At 34.7% G+C, this 24,604-nt stretch overlaps 1 protein-coding gene across 1 annotated transcript; it reads right to left on the bottom strand.

Moving 5' to 3' along the window:
* Positions 1-1,834: 1,834 nt before the first annotated feature.
* LOC114289074 (cytochrome b5) lies at positions 1,835-23,857 on the bottom strand. Its single transcript, XM_028232702.2, has 3 exons — positions 23,483-23,857; positions 2,426-2,492; positions 1,835-2,270 (listed from the first exon to the last, which is right to left on the bottom strand). Exons 1-3 carry the CDS (start codon positions 23,567-23,569, stop codon positions 2,026-2,028), a joined length of 399 nt encoding a protein of 132 aa, XP_028088503.2. The 5' UTR covers positions 23,570-23,857; the 3' UTR covers positions 1,835-2,025.
* Positions 23,858-24,604: the final 747 nt, after the last annotated feature.

Below are 24,604 nucleotides of genomic sequence, written 5' to 3'. Positions count from 1 at the left end.
GTTTTGTTAGGGTTTTTTGGAAGAGAGGTTTTTTTGGGGTGTGGGGGTGTGAATGGTGTACATTCAATGGGTGTAATATTTTCACAAGGATAATTTTGGTATTATTTGGGGCGGAAAAAGAAATTTGAAGGGTTTCAAAATTTACAAGTGGGCAAAGAAATGGAGGGTCCAAAATAATTTATGGGGTGCTAATAGCACCACTCATAATTAAATTGATAAGGTCCAATTTGTTACTAACCATTCATTTGTAGCAAAAATTTCACTTAGTAAATGATTTTAATAAAATATGCATTAAAATTAATTTACTAAAAATTTAGGTTCTCACAGATATGCACTGCTCTAAATAGATGTTTCAAATGGACTCAATATAAGCAAATAATGGCTTTTGTATTTGTAAATGGAAAATTTTGCCCAATTTATCCTAAGAGTCTAACTTGTTTTGAAAGTTTGGCGTTTGGTAGTCCGCGACTACTAGTCAATCACTACACTATCTTGTTTAGGGCGGGATGGAGTCGTGACACTAATCACTTGATTGGGCGAGAGATGTGCTCACACAATAACCTTCCCCTCTTGTACCTAAGTTCTCGAACCAAGATATTTGGTTGTGACAGATTAGTGCCTATATTATGTTTTTCAGAGTCAAAAAGTTTCTTAGTTTCCCATAAAAATTAAATGATAACTTTTTTGATATGGGATTTAGAGTTTGGTACAATGTGTGGAAACGAGCCAAATACCTAAAAAGGAAGGGCGTCCACACCTTTGACAATATTTTGTAGACAAAACTAATGAGACTGATAAGTCTGAACTCAATGAGACTGACAAGGTTGTCTTTCTTTGGAATCAGAGCAACAAATGAACTATTTAGTACTCTTACTAGTTTTCATTATCATGGAACTTCTTCACAAAATTTAAAACTTCTTTCTTGATCATTCTCCAACACTTTCGGAAGCAGACCATGTTGAAACCATTAGGATCTGGTGCCTTGTTGCCATTACACTCCTTTAAAATCACCACATAATGTTGACAGGTAAAAGTTGGAGAGAGAATCAAAATCACCATCTAACATTTAATTTTTGAAAGACAATTTGGATTTGTTTGATCAAGCGTATCACACATTAGTGTTTCATTACAATTTTTGTTACGCAAATTATACTAATAATACAAAACAAACATATCATTAGAATTATAGGTTTCCATTTGCAAAACAAACTTGGATGAGACGAGATTATTTATTCCACCAATCTAACTATACAAATCCTATAAATTATTAAATTTTTATTATTAATTCTATTAATCAAATAGTCTTTGACGATCATAAAATGTCAATTACAATTATTTGTCATCGTCAAAAGACGAACTCTTTTTTTTGGCCAATTCCATAGAAAGGTGATAGTAATAAGTAAAAAAAATATAATAAAATTGAAGTATTATAAAATTTTGTAACCATTGCATATATAGGTTATCTAACATGTCAACCTCGTCAAATAAATGATGGTTTTATTTATTTTTATTTCTCTTAAGGATTGTGATATGAGAGAAGAAAAAAAATTATATGTAAAAACAAAACAAAAAATGTTATCCACTTCAATTTTATTTTTTCCTTTTTTTTTTCTTCGCAAATTATAAATTCAAACACAATCTATTATTTTGTTTAATTTAATGATGTGCCACCAAGCAACCAACAAAAACTGCAACATATGTAGACAGCAAGACAAGATCACCTTCATGCCTCCATAAGAAATGAACTGAGATTTCTCAGGTCTAAGTGCCTCTCATTGGTGCCATCACACTCCAATATTAAACATGAAGACAGGTAGCATACACTAAGGCATTATTTATTAAACAATAGAACAAGTGTCTCATTTTTATTCACCCCAAAAAAGTCTCCATTTTTTACCAGTAAGAATAACCACCAACCACCAACCATAGCCCATTCAAATCATTAAAAAGTTCTCTGGTATGATTGTTTATAGTTATGATCATTCAAATATTTTGACAGTTATTATCTGTTTTCAAGACATTCCTTCACTTCCTATGCCAGCAGTACAAGGTGGCAATGAAGACCACAGAGACGCCAACAACAGTAACAGGAACGGTCCAGTATTGCTTTGTCAAGGCTTCGAGCTGCTTCTTCTTGGAGGGAATTTCAAGTTCTGGAATAATAGCTGGGGGTGAAGCTGGATCGAGCTCCCCAATGCAGAAGGTTTCCATTAGCTCTCTTGCACTTTTACTATGCCCAGCATCTTCAAACTCATCTGTGGCATCTTTCCCTTCATTTAAAAACACGAGCCTGAGTTGTAGTGTCATAGGCATCTATATATATGTATATGTTTGTAGGAATTATATTTTTTGAATCACATACTCCATGATGCACTCGATCATTAACTATGTAAACAAATATCCACAAGGCATAAGAAATAAGTACCGGTTGCAGCAACCATAACATCATCTCCACCAGGGTGTTCATCCAAATAAGTTGACACATCATAAACCTGGAATTGCAGGTGACACAAAATGTAAGGATCTGAAACAAAAGAATTTGGAAAAGAGGGGGAAAAATAAAATAAAAAAGAGAAGAGAAACAAGGGGAGAAGAAAAATGAAGGTTATATGCCACCATGAAATTCAAAATACAGCCCATGTGTGTACACAGCATGCAATGCCTCCATTCTTGTCCCCTCATTGAAGAATCAAGAAAACAAAACAATATATGTCTTACAAATAACCTTCACTGATAACTTCTAATTCTGACGGTGCTCATTACTGAAATTTGAATGTTTTCATTCTATTAGGCTTCAGGATTCCAAATGAGCAATAAAGAATCATAAACTAAAGCTGATGAAAATAATAAACATAATAGTATTTCTCTCTTATTTATTCATCTATTATTTACTCCCTTATTCAAAGTCAACAATGGGCTAAAATCTGTTACACAGATTTAGTACGGGTGTCAGATTTTGGTACGTGTCTAGGATATGAGGACTTAGTGTTTAATGGAGTCATACCTTGCTGAAGCAAGGTGGCAGAGCTGATTCAGGTGCGCATTGTGCTTTGGGTTAATGATTAATTTCCTCACACTACTTGATTAATGATTTTATTCATTCAATGGAAGGGGTGTGTAGCTTAAGAGTAAAGCCAGGGCAATTGGGGTAGGTGTTGTGATCTTTCTGTCCTGTTCACGGTTCTCAGCACTTATTTTAGACACTGGCTACTGGATTCTGTTGAGTTTTTGGGCTATTCTGTCCTGTTCTGTGTTTTCCCTTTCGGGAGTGGCTCTTTCAGTTGATCTCTTCTCAATATTGTTTGGGGTTGATTAGACAGGGGCTTTAGCATATGATTTTGCTTCTTAGTGTGCCATCTAATTGGGATAAACCACGTTAGCCATGATGCTTGTGTTTGGCTGTGTTTCTTCCTATTCTTCTTTATTTTGGATTACATCAGTAAGTTTTATTTTTTTTTTCTTTTGTTAAAAATAATAGAGAGAGAGAGAGAGAGAGAGAGAGAGTTGGTCACTGAGAATGCCGCAACCCACACCTGTGTCACGCCGCCTTCTCTTGTCCGGAAAACTTTTAGACGTATGTAGCAATCTTTGCATTTGTCACTCCACCGAAAAATTCTTCAGACTCCATTGAAGCTATGAGGAAGACATAATCGAGAAAGATTAGATGCTTTTAAGGTCAAGAAATGGTTATTTACAAGAAGACTCCTAAACTATTGAGAAGTATTATTTTGGCCCTCTAAACTATAAAATTATACAAATGGACCCCCCTAAATTATTGAGAAGTATGACTTTACCCCCCTAAACTATAAAAGCGTACAAATGGACCCCCTCAAAACTATAGAAGTGTACCAATTGGGCCCCCTAATAGAACTTTGACCCCTTCTGGTAGGAGGCCCAATTGGTACACTTCTATAGTTTAGGGGGGGTCCATTTGTACGCTTTTATAGTTTAAGGGACAAAGTAATACTTTTCAATAGTTTAGGGGGTCTATTTATACACTTTTATAGTTTAAGGATTCAAAGAGATACTACTTAATAGTTTAGGGGTTCTCCATGTAAATAACCCGGTCGAGAAACTCTATTGGTGTAGTCCATCTCAGATTTCGATGCCTACTACTTGGTTTCTCGTTCCTCACCTTCCTAGCTTCCCTTGGTCTCGGTTTCCTCGACCTTTAACTTGAAACTGAATATCCTCTCCTTCGGTTAGCTATGCTAGAATGAGTTGAGGAAATGCATGCACCCATGGGCATACGGCTTGGCAAGCCTTCCCTTTCCGCCGGAGCTTGATGGGCGTTGCCTCGTTCCCCAATCAGATGTTTGGATGTGAGCTATACTCCGCGAGGAGCCAACCAGGGACTTCCTTTCACGATAGGCCAAGTTAAAGCGGGATCAGGTCGCGGAACTTATCTCCAACACAAATGGGCGCATGTGCAGGAGAAGGTGAAGCTGCTCCACGGGCTTGACAAGTTCAGCAAAACCACACCTCATCACGGAATCGAAAGCGCTAGCAGAAACTGGTAGCAAGTATTGATGGACTTCGATCATGATTTCCCGATCATTCAACCAAGCCAAGTGTTCATGCTAACAAAAGAGCAAATCCAATACCAAGACGACTTTCTTTCTCAGGAAGTGCAGCAATTACTTGAGGAATTTTGGAATATCATGCCTCACGAGTGAGTTGCCAAGTACTCCCTTAATTGATACGGGAAACACGCACTTGCTATTATGTCCAATGCATCCTTCAACATGAGAACCACTTCTATGCAACCACTGAAGGGGATTATCTCCTCCTCTGTGCTTCTAACTAGCCCACCCTTGCCTTTGCCCTTCCTCTTTGGTTTGCTACGCCCGAAGCCCAACTTCATACCAGTTTAGCTCTGCAGCCCTTGATTCGTGTCGAAAACATCCACCCTAAGAAATCTTGGAAGATCGTGGGGAAGACAAAGTTGGTTTACTCTCCCATCTAGTTGTGGTTGGCTAACCAACATTGTATCTTTCCTATTGGGCCATTTCAGAGCCAAGCCTCCATTTCTGATAGAGGGGTGTGAGAAAGAAATTTTTTTTCGGATTGCCTAATTGAATAGCTCAAAAATAGGTGGAGTTTGCCCTTCGAAGAATAGTTAAGTGTTGCAATAGGGGGGTTGTTCAGTGAACGAGAGGCCTATAGCAGGGAAGGAGTTTTTATACTTCCTGCCACAATTGAGTAGGCCAGAAGCTAGAAAGACCGCTGGACCCTATTTTGCCTTATCTTCCGCAGCCGTAGCTAGGTCTGCGCCCCCCTCATTAGAAGGTAGAGCTTTCAAATCCAAGCTTAAATCAAAGTCTACTATTTCAAAGAGAGTAAAATCCGAAATCCTAGGAGCTAATCCAAAATCACCTACTTGATTGACAGGCATAGCTTTCATAGTTGCTTATCTGGTTGAAGTCATGTAAACTAGAAATGAATTAACAAATATGAAGCAAGATCTACTCCCTCCTAAATTCCCTTTTGTGACCAAGAGCTCATCCTTGATCCAAGCTGAGTTTTGCATTGTTTTGAAAATCAGACCGGTGAGCGAACTAGAAAAAAAAAATAGGGCAAATGCGTCATTGGTTCTACCATCGGGTCAAACCGTAGCATGATAATTATATCATAAATATTTAAAGAAGAATATATCAAATACATATATTGGTAATTATTTTTTAATGCTAAATATTATGAATACTTAACTAATAATTTTCACACTTAGTGGCATTGGCGGTTGTATTTGGAACCGTAGTAACGAGGTCAAACCTTGGCAGCTTCATGTCAGCCTATGAAGCATAGACAATCCAAAATCAGTGTCGTGGCGGTGTTCGACACAGGGACACGCCGGGGAGACATTCGGGACACGTTATCTGGCGTGTCCCTTTAATCTAAAGATTTTTTTGTAGGGGACACGGCAGGGCTCTTTTTTTTTCCTTTGTTCTTTTGCCTCTCTTATTCAGTACTTTTGTGAAGAATATTGTTGAATGTTTTCCCCTTCTTGTCTTAGTTCTTGTTATCATTTATTATGACTTTTTTTTGAATGGATGATCTATTAATTTGTTTAAATATAGTGGTTATATTTATTGAATTAATGTTACTATGTTAGTGTTTGTTAATTTTGATTTAGGGTGAATGTAATATGAATCTACATAATACATAAAAATATATATATATAAAAAAAAATCGTCGTGTTCGTGTCCGTGCTTCATAGATGTCAGCATATGTTTTTTATGCCCAAGATAGGCCGGACTGGTTTAGATAAACTGTGACTGGGTCTAACTATTCAGCAGTTAAACTGCGAATTGGAACGAATTCAACAAAAATAGGCCGGTTCTTTAAGTGAAATGGTTCTAGCACAAACCCAACTTCAAGTCCGAGGTCTAATTGACGGGCCAACCGGTTCAACCGACTAGTCCAGTTCGGTCTGGATTTTAAAACCATGGTCTAGGATGACAGGGCCATGCCCAACACAAAACTCACCCCATGTCATGTCATGTCGACACAAGTATTCCCCCGAACCGTTGAGCCCATGTAACATAGTAGTTGTGGGGGCATAATTTTAAGTTGGGCCACGAGTCCATGACCTCGGCTACGTGGCATGACCTCGAACTGAGGTGCCATGTGGCATGACAGAACTCGCCAAGAATTTGACATGGATCAATCTTCAGTCAAAGTATGTGATGCAGAATATAAAAAGCTCAAAGAAAAGTAAATTCAAAGAACTGGCAACAATTGAAAATTGACATGATTTAACAAAAAGAAAAAAAGAAAAAAAAAAGATCATTTAATCATGTTTCTAGTATTATTAGTCTTATTTTATGATTAGTTTATATTTTCTAGGATTTTAGGTTGGGGATATTTTGGTAATTTGCATATTTATTGGCATGGGCTGTAGGGGTTGCCCATGGATCGTCTTGTGGGTCAAGTTATTTAATTGGGTTTTATTTATGTTTCTTATTTGATCTTAAATAGATTTTAAAAGTCAAAGATATTGTAGTAGTTTCTTTTTTCGGTCCTAGTTGATTTAGGAAATCTCTAAGGTCTATATAAAGTCATGTAATGTTTCTAATTCAAGAGAGTAAATATGTAGAGAATTTTTAGAGCTTTTGAAACTTCTTTATGGATTGTGTGATGCAATTAAACCTTAGGTGTGATGCCTAAAGGATTCTAGGAGTGATTCCTAAATCTATCTTCTTTTTCTTTTTTGTTTCAATTTACTATTCTTGGATTACTATTCACTGCTCTCTAGAAGTACACTTTTCAACCTAAAAACCCCTTCCAATCATCTACAAATCAACCCTAATCCCATCCCCTACCTATTAGCCTTCAATTTAACCCTTAAAAACCTAAATTACTCACTGTTTAGGCCATCAAATAATTTCTGTTTTCAAAATCCAGCACTGTCCTACATCAGTATGACTCCTAGGTTGAATAATCCCGAAAGGGAAAGAACTCTCCAAAGTTGGATAAGACGGAGACTTTTAAGGAGATCAATCTCAACCCAATTAGGAGACGATTCCTAGATGATGAATACTTGTTAGGTAAATGTATTCCTGATTGGAAAATGAAGCGTAGAGAGGCGGCAAGATACACTTGCATTAAGTGTCAAACCCCATGGGTGGTACATACACTGTAATAGTAAGAGTCATAGCTTTCAATATTTGTGCTATTGAAGTTTTCCGATAGTTATTGCTGATTGTATCATCGGAGTGCCATCTGGTTAACAACATGACCAGGCAAATACTAACTTCAGTTTTGCTGCCGTAGATCTTGGTGTTTCCATCTTCAAAATTCGATATTGTTTCCTAACCTCAAAAGGAATGTGTTTCTCACAGTATCTGTGTAGAAGAAGTTTTTACACACATAGTTGGGGGTGTAAGCGGTTCGGTTTGGTCGTGATTGAGAGAGAATTTAGCACTGAACCAAACTTTTCGGTTTTGTTAGTCTAGAAACCCAAACAGTCTGCATGATACCATTTAGTTTTTTTAGTTTATCGATTTATTATCGGTGGTGCTACATGCACCAATTAGTATACTAATTAGTGTACTAACACTAGTTATGACATTATTATTGACCCCACTCATTAATCACATTATAAATTTCAAAAACTTCTTAAATTATGCCACATCATCAATTGGTACATTAGTTAGTACACCAATTAGTACATATAGTATTATTCATTTATTATAGAGGAAGAATTCTCATGAGAATTTAAAGGATATTACAAAAATTTGTAAAATCTCACATTAAAATAAATGAAGAAAAATAGTGAAAGTTGTCCTATTAATACCTTCCTAGTTTTATTACAAAACGTATATTATTCGTTACTTATATTCTGATGCCCAGATAATTAAAATATAGAAGCGTTAAATATTATATTGCAGTCAGTTCAGCATGTATCGGTGTAAAACTTTTCAAAACTAAAACAAATAATAAGTTAAGAAAAACAGACCAAAAGCTAAAATTTTGATCAGTGAGCAATCGGTTCAGTTATGCCTGTTTTTCTTACATCCCTACATGGTAGCTCATAGGCCTTCCTCATATTATTAAATTTAGAGGCTAACTGTTGAATTTGGGAATCACTCTCACTTCTATGTTATGACTACAAAGCGATAATGTAAAGTTGTTTATTTGTATTTTCTTTTCTTCTTTTCTTTCTTCATGTTTTGATAAGTACTTGCATCATCTAAATTTTAGTGATGCTTGAAGAAAAAGGTGCTCACATTTAATGTTAAAAAAAATAAAATAAAATTGGCCTCTCACATGAATGGACAATAGAAATTCCCCTTGCCCCCTATATTTCGTTCTATTATACCACACAGTAATAACTTATGTTAGAATATTATACAATATAAATATAATAAAATATTCAAGATGTATCCATGAAACTTTCGAACACATATCCTTGTAACATTAAGTTTAGAGATGTCAGGACACATACCGACACTCGATATTCATGCTTGAGTCTATGTAACATAGCCAGCAGATTAACTGGCACTTTTAGGACAGCACAGTTGGCCTAGTGGTCCATGCAGCTATTCCTTGGGATAGTGAGAAGGTTACAGGCGACAACACCTGAACCATGCATTGCATTCATGCACTCATTCATCTTAGGAATTCTCTTATTTTGCTTTGTGTTGCATACGTGAAGTGCTACCTTAGAAGAGGACTTAGAATTTTGATGGAAAACTTAGGAAATTTGGTGAGCATTGTAGACTTAGGGGATAGACTTTGAAGTGAATATTGAACACTTAGGGCCTGTTTGCTTCCAGGATAACAACATAGGAATCGACTGTTAATCCTATCAATTTCATATTCCTGTGTTTGGATCACACAAATAGCATCCAACTTAGTAATCATAGGACTCTTAATCCTACAAAATTGTAGTATATTTAATACCAAAAGAGGGTAGGTATTAACAATCCAACACATAATTATCCCATGAGATTATTAATCCCATGAGATTGTTAATCCCATCATTAGCACTCCAACTAATCAAACAGGGCCTTGGGTGCTTAAGGAAACCTTAATTGAGGAGCTTAATGATCTTAGTCTAATGAGTATCTTATTAAAAATTAAGCGAGTCTAGCAAAAGTTAAGCAAGATTAACTAAGCCTAAGTAAGATTAATTAGACTAATAGAGATTAGGAACTAAGCATGATTCATTAGGGCTAAGCTTGGTCAATTAAGCTAATGGAGTAATTAGTGAAACACTAAAGTAAATTAATCCTTTTGCATCAAACAAAAGAGCAAGAATGAGAAGAGAGGAGAACCATAGAGAAGAATTGAGAGTTGTGTTCTTGGCGAAGAAAAGAAGGAAAAGTGGGAAAAAGGCAGAAAATCAAGGAGCTTCACAATTTAGGCTTGGAAAATTAGGAGAAATTCATCAAAAGGTAGGAAATTCAAATGGCTTTCTTGTATTGTTGTTATAAGTTAGCTAGAAAATCATCTAGGCTAAGATTTGAAGAGATTGAAATGAAGAAAATAGGAAAAAGTTTGTAAAGAAACTAGGTTGGAGAGTTCTTAATCTTGTTTTTGGTCGGTCTAACTTTGAAATTATTGCATACAAATGATTTTCCAAGGATATAGTATCATTATTTCATGCTTTGGAACCTTAGACATCATGTTTTGAAGCATTGTTTTATCTTTTGAGACTTTTGTATCTTTGTAAGAAGAGATTATGTTGAGTTGTAATAGTTAGTAAGTCTTTGGATTTCATAGTTGTGATGGTTGTACTCCTGTAATCTATGTATATGATGTAAATTATTCAGAAGTTAATAAAAGAAGCTTGTGTGTTTTATTTCATATCTACCTATGCACTGCTCTAATGGACTTAATGAATTAATAATGGATGTTTCCGCTGTTAAGCCCGATATATTTTTAGTTCATTCTTTGATTTGACGAGTTATGTCTTTGGTAGTCGAGGATTACTGGCCAATCACCTCACTATCCCATAGGGACGGGATGGGGTCATGACATTCCGGGTTTGAGTCATAAAGCGACTGCAACCCCTTCATGTAATCTAATTTACTAACCCTCTGACATCCTATTGTATGCCCCCCCCCCCCCCCCCCCCAAAAAAAAAAAAAATAAATAAATAAATAAGTAAAATCAAAAAACAAGAATTTACAAAATCTACACGTATTCTACTTGGTGATTCAATCAGCCAATCAGTCTAGCCAAATAAAGCACAAACCAGCAGCAGTAAAAAAAAAAAAACAAAATACCAAACAAAAAAATATATATTAAAAAAAAGGCTAGTGTGCTTCGTTAGTATTGGCAAAATTTGCATGAGTCCATATCCCTTGCAATTTAAAAGCTGTTTGAGTTTCCATAAAATGATCCTCCAAATGAAAAGACACTAAGGGATATGAATGGAGATAGTCACAGACGAAGGATTTCGTAATTCCTATAAAACCAAACTAGCTTTCAAATTACTGCATATAAATATCAACTATAGCCAACATAACGAGACAGATTTCCAAAAGACAAAAAAAGGCCTAAATTTATGGTAACCAATTGGTTTCATAGTCTTAAAATAACTATTTTCTATTGAGAGATAGAGAGAGCAAAAAAACAAAACAAAAATAAAAACAAGAAACATTTAAGAACAAAGAATCCAGAATAAAGGATCCCCCAACTATCCCATAATCCTGGGAATGGTCACTTGAGTGATTAGCCCTATTTGGTGCAGCTAGCAAAACAGATTATATATTATACCTTAACAGATTATAGATTACGACTTTAATCAAAAGTTGTTAATCTGTTTGATGCAATTGTTAGATTATAGATTTAAGTTGCTGAGTAATGCTTGGTAAATAGGTTGTGAAATAGTTTTTTGATGCGTAAATGTCGTTTTTACCCCTATTAGCCGTGAATTAAATTTACCTTTATTTTTTGCTATTAATTACTAGATTATGAGATCATTTCAACAACATATTAATATAATAATTTTTTTTGAATAATAAAAATGATATACATATTAAACAAGCATGGACTACATTTTAATGATTACTTGTTTGACCCATACCCACAATTTCTTTCAAGTCCAGCAAAGACAGAGAGAGAGAGAGAGAGATACCAGCAGTGTTCTCCGCTGCTGCTGTTGGAAAGGGCAGGGGTATTTAAGTAAAGTACAAGACTCACCACATAAGCGGTGAATCAGAAATGGCTAGTTAGCTGATTCTCATAATCAGATTTTTGTACACAAAAAATGCTGTTATAAGCTGAAGTTGTTTTGAATAATCTGTAATAAACAGTCCAATTTAGCTTTTTAAAAGCTAAAATCTATAATTTGGGTGAAAAAATCCCCACCAAACACCCCCATTGTGGTGCTACCTAAAATTGAATTTAAAGCTTGTAAAATGAAAAAAGATCACAAGAGAAAGAAATCCCAGATGAGGAGTAATGGGGCACTCTAGAGCCAAGGATACAATCTTTGCCGTCCCATACGAGCTGTGTAGCTTTTTTTTTGTGGCGCGAAGCATGGGCTTTATGGGCTTTACCTATTTTTCTACTCCAACTGTTGATTAAGTGCTTTTTATTTCTTTTTAGAATTGCAAACTAGAAGCTTAGTTGTTTTGAACCAGTGTTTTAAAAAGCATGCTTAGGCGCAATGAGGCGCAGCCTTGCGCCTCGAACAGGTCGAGGCGAGGCGCAATACGCAAGGCGCAACTTAGGCGCTAAGGCGAGGGCTTTTTTTCGAGGCGCAAGGCGTGGGCTTCATGGGCTTTACCCATTTTTCTACTCTAATTGTCGATTAAGTGCTTTTTTTGTGGGCATGCCTATAGGGATTCAAAACTCTTCAATATAAAATGACCAAATGTGGTCAAAAGAGAGCAAAAAGTGATAAAAGAGTGTTATGCTTTATATCTCTTGTTGGATATTATATTTCTAATTTTTAGAAGATTGAATATTATGTTTCGAGATTATCGAAAATTTCTATGATTTTTTAAATTATATATATATATATATTTTTTTTTTATGTTAAAAATTTTGCCTATTTTATAATTTTGCTTTTCTTCTACTATTTGAGCTTCGCTCTGGTGAGGCGCGCGCCTCGCGCTTAGGCTATAAGAGACCTTATCGCCTCGGTGCACCTAGAGCCTTTTAAAACACTGTTTTGAACTTCATGTGGATGGTCTTAAAAGTTGAGGTTTTTGGTGGTTGTGAATGTGATACTTTATATCTTTTGTAGGATATTATATTTCTAGTTTTTAAGAGATTGAATGTTATGTTTATCAATTATTTGAAATGGCGAAGCTTGCTTTATGATTTTTGGAATTCTATATATATTTGTTATGTTAAAATTGTCTATTTTATAATTTTGCTTTTCTTCTACTACTTGCGCCTCGCTCTGGTTCGGCGCGTGCCTCGCTTCGCGCTTAGGCTATAGGAGACCTTATCGCCTCAGTGCGCCTAGAGCCTTTTAAAACACTGATTCCAACAATGGCTGCAGTTGGTCAGTGCCTTTTGTTTACACCTTTGCTGTATGTATGTGGAAGGAAGCCTATGCTAGACTGTTTTTTTGGTGGTTGGGATCCAAAGAAGACTGCCATATTATTCAGTTTGGCATCATTGTTAAAGGCTCTTATTTTGGAGTTGTTCATAATCCGCATCTATTATTGATGGGGTCGATGAACAGTTCACACCTTAGAGCTTATCATCCTCTGCCCAATTCCAGTTCCTTGTTCTGTTTCTATTGTTCCTACGTCTTAGTTTTGCTTATAGATTTATAGCTTTCTAGCTTCTAGTTTCTTTTGGTTTTGGCTGCTTGCCTTTGTTCTTTTGCTGTATTAGTTGGTGTTTTGCCTTTGTATTGCTTTCTTGTAGGGCCTGGGGTATACCCATTGTAACCTTGTATTTTTCCTCCTTTTTATTTCTAACTTATTCACCCCAAAAAAAAAAAAAAAAATACAACACATGGATGGTCCAAAGTAAAAAGGTGTCAAGAAATGCAAATAGTATAGGAAAAATGTTAGATTCTTGGTGAGCTTAAAAGAATTGCTTCAGCAAGGTCAATGATGTAGGATGGCTAGGACAAAACAAGATCAAGATCAAAAAAAAAAAAAAAAAAAACACACTAGAAAAATAAGAAAAACCATAAAATACTCAAAATAAACTCTCAATATTTCTTATTCATTCAAAGCTGTCCAAAACCTCCTGCATGAAGGCCTATTTATAGGCAGCAAAAACCCTAAATTATAATAGTTTTCAAATTAACAAACTTACTAATAAAATAAGACTTCCTAATTAAATTAAAAAAGCCTTTTAATTAATTACTAAATAATAAAATCTCTCAAATAATAAATAAGGAAGATACAATAAAAATTCTTTATCCAATTCCTTTTCTGTCACCATCATTTCTTCTTGGCTGCAAAAAAGTCTCCTCTGGAGAGTTATAAGAATCAAAATATTCCATCAAATGAGCATCACACTATCAAAGCACTTCCGTAACCCAGATGGCATGAGAACGGTAAAGGACATACGTAAGACAAATATCATCTTATGTAAACATGATGGACATGCAATGGTGAATAAGATTAAGTAGTTGTAAGTCCGTATTCAAGATCACCCTCACAAAAACGCTTCCATCAAAACGATTTCTTGTTTATGGACAGCAACCGAAGCCATGTTGAGGTGTGAATAGGCCACCCATGTAGCATGCCATTTTGGAAACAAGATGTCATCAAAATAACGCTTCCCGCATGGGCCCAAAATAAAGAGGCTTTTCCCAATATAAGCCTTTTTTACATTGTATTTCCAAAACTAGGCCAACTTCTGATGGAATTCCAAAACTAAGCTAAAGCGCCATTACTATTCGCGCTTTTACTGTTAGGAGCGCAAAAGTAGATGAACAGCAAAATCGCTATTACAAATAGCGACTTTGATTAAGAATTACGAATAGCGCTTCTAGGGTTAATTTTTTTCCCAAGGAAAACGCTGTTAAGAACAGCACTTTTTACACAAAATTTTTTTGCGAAAAAAACGCTATTGCTAATAGCGCTTTCACTGTACATATAATTTGTTTTTTTTTTTTTTTAGAAAACGTTATTTCAAATAACGTTTTTACTGTTGAGACATTCACCAAAACCAACCCACCTCTGACACACGCACACACCCACACACACCCAACCCACACTAAGCATTGCTTTTAATATAATTTTTATATATAATAATAAATTATATAATTTTTATAATTTTCGTAAATATAAATCATTTTTAGGTTATGGATAATAATAAATTATATAATTTTTATAATTTTCGTAAATATAAATCATTTTTAGGTTATGGATGGTTTGATTTATAACACGTATATAAGGGTAAAATTTTTTTTATATATAATAATAAATTATATAATTTTTATAATTTTCGTAAATATAAATCATTTTTAGGTTATGGATGGTTTGATTTATAACACGTATATAAGGGTAAAAAATTTTATAATCAAAAATAATTTTTGCAATTTTTATAATCAAAAATAATTTATAAATTACCAAAAATAATTTATAATACGTATGTATTATAAAAAATTTTATAATAATTTATAATACGTATGTATTATTTAAATCTTGACATTTTTTATTTAAAATTTTTTACAGTAAACCCATCTTCACATTTTAAAATACGTATGTATTATTCAAAAATAATTTATAAAAATTTATAATTAATACGTATGTAAATAATTTAATACGTATCTTCACATTTACATTTACAGTAAACCCATCTTCACATTTACATACGTATGGTTTAAGGATAAAATTTTTGATAAATGATAAAATAATTTATTATATATTTATTAATAATTTATTTAAAGTAAATAATTTATATATTTATCAAAAATTTTACCCTTAAACCATACGTATGTAAATGTGAAGATGGGTTTACTGTAAATGTAAATGTGAAGATACGTATTAAATTATTTACATACGTATTAATTATAAATTTTTATAAATTATTTTTGAATAATACATACGTATTATAAAATGTGAAGATGGGTTTACTGTAAAAAGTTTTAAATAAAAAATGTAAAGATTTAAATAATACATACGTATTATAAATTATTATAAAAAATTTTATAATACATATGTGTTATAAAATTTTATTAATAATTTATTTTATAAAATAATTATTATATATTTATTAATAATTTATTTAAAGTATATATATAATACGTACGTATCAAAAATAATTTATTTAAAGTAAATATATAAAAATTATATATATAATACATACGGATTATATATAATTTATTTAAAGTAAATACATATATATTATAAATTATTATAAAAAAATTTTATAATACATACGTATTATAAATTATTTTTGGTAATTTATAAATTATTTTTTATTATAAAAATTGTAAAAATTATTTTTGATTACAAAATTTTTTACCCTTACATACGTTTTATAAATCAAACCATCCATAACCTAAAAATGATTTATATTTACGAAAATTATAAAAATTATATAATTTATTATTATATATAAAAATTATATTAAAAGCAATGCTTAGTGTGGGTTGGGTGTGTGTGGGTGTGTGCGTGTGTCAGAGGTGGGTTGGTTTTGGTGAATGTCTCAATAGTAAAAACGTTATTTCAAATAACGTTTTATAAAAAAAAAAAAAAAACAAATTATATGTACAGTGAAAGCGCTATTAGCAATAGCGTTTTTTTCGCAAAAAAATTTTGTGTAAAAAGCGCTGTTCTTAACAGCGTTTTCCTTGGGAAAAAAATTAACCCTAGAAGCGCTATTCGTAACAGTGACTTCTTAATCAAAGTCGCTATTTGTAATAGCGATTTTGCTGTTCATCTACTTTTGCGCTCCTAACAGTAAAAGCGCGAATAGTAATGGCGCTTTAGCTTAGTTTTGGAATTCCGTCAGAAGTTGGCCTAGTTTTGGAAATACAATGTAAAAAAGGCTTATATTGGGAAAAGCCTCCAAAATAAACGCATCCTTCCTCCACGAAGCCACGTCGGGTACCAAGTCAACACAAAGTGGAACAAAAAGATTGCATAAGAGGCATTTCTCGAAAGCAAAAATCATTCAACACCCATGAAACTTCAATGTCATGACTCCACCATAATTTTCTTGGAATCTAGAAAAGGAATAGAACGTGGGATTGCAACCACTTCTTTCATGGGAAACAATGTGAGAGCAAAACTTGCTCCATCTACAAAACTTTCTTCATCTTCAAGTACACCTCTGCTCTCTACAAGGATATCCTCATCACCATAGTTGTCAAAGATTGGAGCTCCTCCATATGCACAAACATCAACTTTCTTTTCATAGTCATGAACATTAACTTCATCATAATTGAACGCCCACTCATTTGTTCATCAAAGATGGAAGCATTTTCATCATATCCTCGTTCCGCATCAAAGATAGGAACATCTTGATCACAACCTTGTGTTTGATCATAATCTTCTCCACTAAAGATAGAAGCTCTAACATCAAAGATAGGAACATCCAGATCATAATCTTGCCCATGATCACTACTTTCTTCCACTTCTTCATCCTAACTTGGTTGAACCACCTCATCACTAAAGAGCATCTTATGATATCTATCATCAAAAATCTCTTTCATTCCCACACTAGTTGAGTAACCAACTTGTACATAGTCATAGGATGGTTGTCCGATTGCCAAGTCTCTTTGGTATTGATGTCTGAAATTTGAAATGCCCTTCTTTTGGTGCTTCCTAACCAGCAAAGGTGGCATGTGAGTAGAAGGCAAGAAGTGCTCATTGAGCTTCTTCCTCATCTTCCTCCACTCTCTAACCTTTTCTTGGCCTTTTCTTTGCCTACCAATTTGTAATTGTTTCCACCAATTGGAGGCACAACCTTTGAGGCTTTAACAGACTAATTTCACCTTCTTTACTTCTGGCACATCATTACACTCCAAGTTACTCTCAATTGTCTTCAAGCATTCCTCGAACACATTTGGATTGTAGCTTCCACAGAATTCGAGAAACAACAAATCCGTGACGGTGTCATTCCACTCAGAATGTAACTCGTGTGAAAATGCTCTACACCTACGCAGAGCATCAAAGAAATCATCAAGTTGATGATCCTTGGAACCATTACTACCTTTGGGATGAAGTTGTAAGTGTTGCACCTTTCCAACCAAGGTAGTCATTTGTGAACTCAACTCTTTAATCTCATTTTGTTGATTTTGGTTTCCAATGTTCCTTTCAATTGAGGGATTCATCTCGATTTCTTCACCCAAAGTCGGAACATAAGCTCTACCACCGCCACCTCAATAACCTCGATCTTGTTGAGCCATATACAAGCAATGCAATATGCAAGGTATAAAGATCAACAAAATTCAACCCATATATAAGCCAAACCTGAAAACAAGAACAAGATTCTAGAACAAGATTCAGGTAATCAAGATTCAATGGTCCAAGAACCAAGATTGCAACCCAATGTGAAGAACTAAAAATCAAAACCAGAAATTGTGTGTCTCACAGCATCAATTCAGGTCACAATATCAATTCAGAATAGTTCCAAGGAACAAATAAAGGTTGGAACAGTTTACCCAAATCAAGCCGAAGCGACAGCAATGCAAAAATTTGTTCAAGTCTTCACAAATCAGAAGGAAATTGCACTTCTAAGAATCTGGTTTGTGTAGAAGAGTCACACCCAGAGTTACAAAGAAATCAACAAGTCGCAAGCCTGAGTTTCAAGCCCGGACTAAGTCGCGATGGTCGAACAAGCCATGAACTGGAACCGCAAGTCCCACCCACGTCTGATTTCGATGAACAAGATCAAACACAGGTCTGATTTCAATATGCGAAATCAAATCGCAGGGCCAAATCAAGGTTGAGATTCGACCTGCAAAGACGACCTACGAACACAAGAGCAACGAGGAACTTCAGTCGCAAGTCAAGGTCCAGATGGAAGCTTGATCTGCAACTTCGATCAAGAACAAGATCTACGACTTCAACCAAGAACAAGACACTATGCAAAGGCTACAATCAATTCACAAAAGAGAAACACTTCAATTGAAGGTTCCTAATGATCCTCCAATTGCTATAACTCAACTGTAATCTCCAAATTTCATAAGGGAATTGAAAAGAATTCTGGGTTTGGTAGCCAGAATTAGGGCTAAACTAGGGTTTCAGATTTTCAATCAACGAATTTGGTTCTTGCAATTGAACAGGGTTCTTGAAATCCTTCTTGCAATCTAGAATAGGAACAAAGGACCAATCCTAGAGCTCTGATACCAAAATGATGGAGCCAATCAAGAATGAGATTTCATTAGAGAAAAAATCTCAAAATAGTTACAAGAGCTCTCAAACTCTAAAAATATTCAATATCAAAATATCTTAAAACTAAATACTAGAGAAGTCTAACCACCTATTTATAGGATAACAGACCCAACTAATTCTAACTAACTCTTATGGTGCTAAACATAACAACCATACTAGTTCTAACTACATCAACCAGCCAACTTTGCATGTGCGGCCCAATTTTCTGAACCCAAAAATCATTCTGCAGCTGGCTGCACACGAGCCTGCACGTGCAGCATCCCTGTTCCAAGGCAAAATCATGTTCTTATTGCTAACACTTAGTGCACTCCCATGCTTGCATTTGACACTCATTTTACACTTGTTTGAGAATTGAATTAAGCCTAGAATAGCACTTAACACTTGAAAGAAGGTTAGAAGAACACTAAAGCCTCATTTGGAAACATGTTATTTTAGTAACTTTTTGGTCTTTTACGAAAAAATGTGCAGAAAAATAGAAAGTGATATGACAACTTATAATGATTTTTTGGTTTTTTAGCTAATTGAAAGCTACCACGCAAGGCCTAAGTTAAGTTTAAGCACTTGGTTTGTAATGTTCATACAAGTAAAGTTAGGTATTTCAATGTCTTGTTCTTGCTCTTTGTAGGTTAAGCTTTGGAAGTGCTTACTCTTTTGTTCAAAGGAGTCATTTGTGAGTAGTAGTGTAATAAAGTTACATTTAATAAGTTATGTTCAAATGCAAACCTATGCTATATTTATGAAAGTTAAGGTATTGTTTCGCTATGAATAAACATCACATATTCTTGTATCATGTATTAAGATGACACCTTGGAATATGTTTTTGTTATTGGAAAATCATGCCAATAACTTCTTGCTAACTGAACTCCTCTTGCTATCTTTGTGTGGGTCTTGATGTTGTCGAACTCCTTATAATGTTCATCGCTATGTAAATGCTTGCAAGTTAAACTTGTTATTATCATGATCAAATTATGCTATGTTCAAACTATGATTCCATGCTTGCTTTTATTGAAGATTATCGGTGTTCATTCATTTACTACTTAACTATATTACTATTCAGTGGGTAATGGCTCACCCCTCTCCCCTATATTTATGTAGGTGATGAAGAAGATCATGGTTCTGATAAGAAGTTGACTTAAAAGTCTTCTCTTTTGTTTTTGTTTTTGTTTTTGCACTTTTGGAAGTTGTTTGTAACATCAAGAATATAGATTTGTACTTAAGTTTTGTTTTATAAGCGTGTGTCATGGATGATGTACTTTTCGTTTCTTTTTGTTGTTTGGACTTTGTAGTAATGTAAGATATCAACAAAAGAAGGATGTATGTTTGTTTTCGTATGACTCACGCACATGCTCTTAATGGACTCCTGGTAATTAATGAACAAATGATTTCTCATAAGCCCTAAGTATTGTTAATCCAGCTTTGTCTTATCATGTTAGGCCTTCGGTAGTCAAGCACTACTAGCCAGTCACAATGATATCCTATTTGGGACGGAATGGGGTAGTGACATTTTATGAGCCTATGCCAAATAACCCAACAAGCCCTTACATACCAACTAATAACTTCCACTAATTATTTAACATTCAGCTCTATTTACCTTAATCAAACAAAGAATACTAAAAGTTACCCATTTCCCAGCCCTCAACAAAGAGGCAAATTACAAACTTAAAGACAAACACATACATTAACTAAGTAGCTAAAACAGGTATAAATAGAAAATAATAATTAAACCCATAAAGGAAGAAGAGTAAGACAGAGAGAACCAAACATGAAGAATGACACCCAACCAAAATTTGGCCCTAGGGGCAAGCCAATAATGCGGTTGCTTTGCACCCTAGATTTGGGCTAAAAATAAGGCCCCCCATCTAGAAATAATAGGCCTCATTTGTCAACTATGCATTTTAGCCAAAAAAGTTATTAAAATAGCATGTTCCCGAATGAGGCCTTATACTCAAATTGAACACAATTCTTTTTGTTGGGTCGAAATTAAATGGTGACCCCCAATTATTTTGATTTTAACTTACCAAAATCCACTTAAGTCCAGCTCTAAACAACGAACCCTAAAACAAAATTGTTTTTATTAGTGGACCCCTTACTATTTTGAATTTAACTTACTATCACTTGCTACAAAATCCAAAACAAAACTGGTTTTATTGATGGATAGCCCAAAAATATTGATGCATTAACAGTAATGTTTAAACGATACTCTGGTGTAGCCTGGCATAGCTGGTTTAATTTTTTATATTACACTATTATTATTTTATTTATTTGTTATTATTATTGTAAACTGTTGAAATATAAAGCAACAAGATTTTATCTCTTTTCTTTTATACTAAGGCCTCGTTTGGCAAGTGTCCCTTTTAGTACAAAAAGTCAAAAAGTTACTAAAAAAACCAAAAAGCAAACAACCAATACCAAAAAGTCAAAAATTTCCTTCTCTCTACTTTTTGCACATCTTTTCGTAAAAAGCCAAAAAATCATCCCAAACATACTAATTTTTTTGACATCACATTTTAGCCAAAAAGTTACTAAAAAAGTTTGTTCCCAAACGAGGCCTAAATTTATTTTTTAAGCTAATATTATATTTTTGAGGATTTTTTTTTTAAAGTCCCTGATATTAAGATTTTATAGCATAAAGGACACCAAATATTTTTATAATGTCTAAGGTCCCTCAATTTGATCCAGAGAAATTTCATTCAAAGAATTTCTCTAGACTTCTCAGAGAAATTTCTTTCCAGAGAAATTTCATCCAGAGAAATTTCTTCCCAAAATTTCTCCCCAAAATTTCTCTGGACCTCTGAAAAAATTTCTCTCCAGAGAACTAGAATTTCTCTGGGAGGTTTCTCTATTTCTCTGGACCTCCCAAAGAATTTTTCAGAGAAAATTCACAGAGAAAATGCCAAATTTCTCTGGACAACAATGAGGACTAGTGCTTTACTTTAGAGAAAATTGTGTAAAAAAAACTACACCTTGATATGCACATGTAAACAATTATAAACCTTTAAATTTAAATTTAGGTATAAAAATGCACTGTGCTTCACATAGTATGCATGATTCCTTCATTTCAATATAGTTAATCCATAGCAAATGAACATAGTAATGATCAATCAGAGATGCTTACTGGACAATAGCTCTTCTTGCTTTCCAGAATTATTTTTGACCTAAGACTCCTACAACATCATCTGGGGATATATCCACACCTAATATAGATTCCACAATGGAGTTGTCTGATATATTGCCATTCCTGTCTACCTTTTCCACTTGTAAAGCCCATACACTTCATGGCAATTGCTGACATTTTCAAGTCTACTAGGACTTCCATGATTGACATTTTCAATTCTCTAGTTTGGACTGAATTTTCCCTGGGTTGGTCTAGAGAAATTCTCTGGTTTGGACTGAATTTTCTCTGGGTTGGTTCAGAGAAATTCTCTGGTTAGAATTTCTCTGGATTTTTTAGAGAAATTTTGAAAATTTCTCTGACCTTCCCCTAACCTTTCCACTCTCCAGAGAAATTAAGGCCTTCCCTCTCTCCAGAGAAATTCCCTCTCTCTCTCTCTCCTTGAACAGCTGAACACAAAGTTCACTCCATATGAAATTGATTCCTCTCCAAATCTTTCTTTAGAGCAAAATCTCTCTCCATCCTCAGAAAATTTGATCTAGTAGTGAAGTTGTGGAGTTCTTGATCATCAATTCAAAAATTTATCAACTTCTATACAAAGGAGACCGTTCCTGAACGACTTTCGACGTCTTCGATTGCTGGAAAAACTTGATTGGGCTAGGAAAATACAATCCCCTGCTTTTCACTGACGACGATCACATGTTTCCGGTGCTGGAATCTGACGCTATCGAAACGCATACAGATCTCGATCTCATCATCATCACCTGGTGTGCGTAATTCTCCTCCGCCTCGATCTCGATCTTCGATTTTCCGTCTTCTCTCTCTTCTTTGCATTCCTTGCTCTTCTGCGTCCTGAACACCGACCAAAATGACAATTTCCTCCGATTAACCGGCGCTGCCACTTCGCCTTCTTCACCACCCTCGCTGCTGCCGATGTCGTCGAGAGCGGCCGCCTTACACTGCTGGACCTTAATCAATATTCAAGTTGCATCAAAATTTCCGATCTTGTTCATCAAGGAGGTTTTGCCCGAGAGACGAGAGAGATAGAGCAAGATTCGGTAATGGAGAAGTTGGTAGAGAGAGAAGTCAAATTTCTCTGTGTGGGGTTTAAGGACCTTAGACATTATAAAATATTATTGTGGATCTCTTCCATTACTATAAATGGGAGAGGAACCTTAGACTAATTTTCCCTATATTTTTCTAGCGGTATCTAAAAATGGAGAGGCTGAGGGATTCATTTAGGGCCCAAAAAGCTGAAGGCCGGCCGGGTCAGGCCGGACCTGCACCCAATTATGTCAATAAATAACACAGAATTCAAACTACAAGATTTCAACATTCAACACATACTAACACATCAAAAAATACAAAATCAACTAATGAAAAATCATACAACACAAAACCATACACACACATCTATACCTATTATATAAAAAAAAGTCTACAACCAGAATTTTTTCATTTTCATTTTCTTTTCTTTTTTTTTTTTTACTTATTTTTTAGATCTCTCAATTATTTCAATTGTAGATTTCATAGCATACACATCATATGTGAACAAGCTCGAATCAGAATGAAACGAATTGAACGAGTAACATACCTTGCCATCGATGACGACCCAGCAATCGTCCTTGGTGTTGTGTTGGGAAGCTTCTCGCATTGTATATAGCTTCGTTAGTGTCGGCATATTTGTTAAGTCAATCTATATATGTGTGTGTTGGGGAGGGGACAAAGATTGCTTTCTCTTCTGTCCTCCCCAACAAAACAGAATACGCTGAATCTCTCTCTCCCGCTCTCGGGTTTTATAGGTAAGCCCTTTTATCGCTTTTAGATTTTAAGCCAACCTGACATCAGATTCCAAGGGACGGAATCAAACCCTAAAACGAATAGGTGTCTGTGCGAGGAAAGGGTCCAAGTGGGCGGGCCCATTGGGCGAGCACTATTTAAACATAACCCAAAGACATATTATCCACAATTTTTTTTTTTTGAAAGAGGTGTAATGTATTTAGTTAACAAAATTTTACCAACAAGCACGTAGCTTAGTTGGTAAGGGGCTATACTAACTTAACTAAATCTCGGATTTGAGACTTGAGAACGCAGTTATGTTAAAAACTTGTTGGGAGAGCTTTGCCACCCTTGTGGTCTTACCCGGCTCGAACTGGATTAGTCGGGTTCTTGTGGACTTCGGGATCCCGGTGGTTTAGAACTAAAAAAAAAAAAAAAAAAAGTTAACAAACTTTTGTTTATATTAAAAAACTCTATGCGTGTTTTTCTTTTCTTTTTTTTGTACTTTCGTTCTTTTTTATCTCTTTTTTTTTTTTTTTTAGATTTCTGACAATCAACGATCACACCTACTTTCTTCTCTCTCTCTTGTTGATATATAGTTATCGACGATCGGCAACCACCATCAATTAGGATTCATTAGCAATCACCGACCACCGACTTCACCCTCACTGACAGCAAAGGAGATGAGTTTCCAACGAAGAATCATAGTTCTAAGTAAATCTACATCATATCTACTAAATCTAAATAAAAAATAATTGCCAGAGTATAATCGTCTCTCTATATTTGTCTATCTCCTTCGATCTTCTTCTTCTTCTTCTTCTTTTTAATTTTTTTTTAAACCTTTATTCTACTACACGCTTCTCTTTTAATGTTTTAATGGAGAAAATTTTCAAATTTTGAACATGTTATTTTCAAATTTTAGTTGCAGGCGATGAAA

The sequence above is a fragment of the Camellia sinensis genome, chromosome 11, assembly GCF_055761805.1.
Source record: "Camellia sinensis isolate YWXY chromosome 11, ASM5576180v1, whole genome shotgun sequence".
Classification (NCBI taxonomy): Eukaryota; Viridiplantae; Streptophyta; class Magnoliopsida; order Ericales; family Theaceae; genus Camellia; species Camellia sinensis.
Note: the sequence above shows the minus strand (reverse complement) of the source record. Positions and strands in the feature narration are given on the sequence as shown.

What these genes read in the sequence shown, in the direction of transcription:
- LOC114289074 (XM_028232702.2), bottom strand. Translation starts at nt 23,569, where the DNA reads ATGCCGACACTAACGAAGCTATATACAATGCGAGAAGCTTCCCAACAC. An exon ending in GGGTCGTCATCGATGGCAAG is followed by an intron (nt 2,493 to 23,482) that starts GTATGTTACTCG and finishes CTGCAATTCCAG; the next exon opens with GTTTATGATGTGTCAACTTA. An exon ending in TGTTATGGTTGCTGCAACCG is followed by an intron (nt 2,271 to 2,425) that starts GTACTTATTTCT and finishes TTTTAAATGAAG; the next exon opens with GGAAAGATGCCACAGATGAG.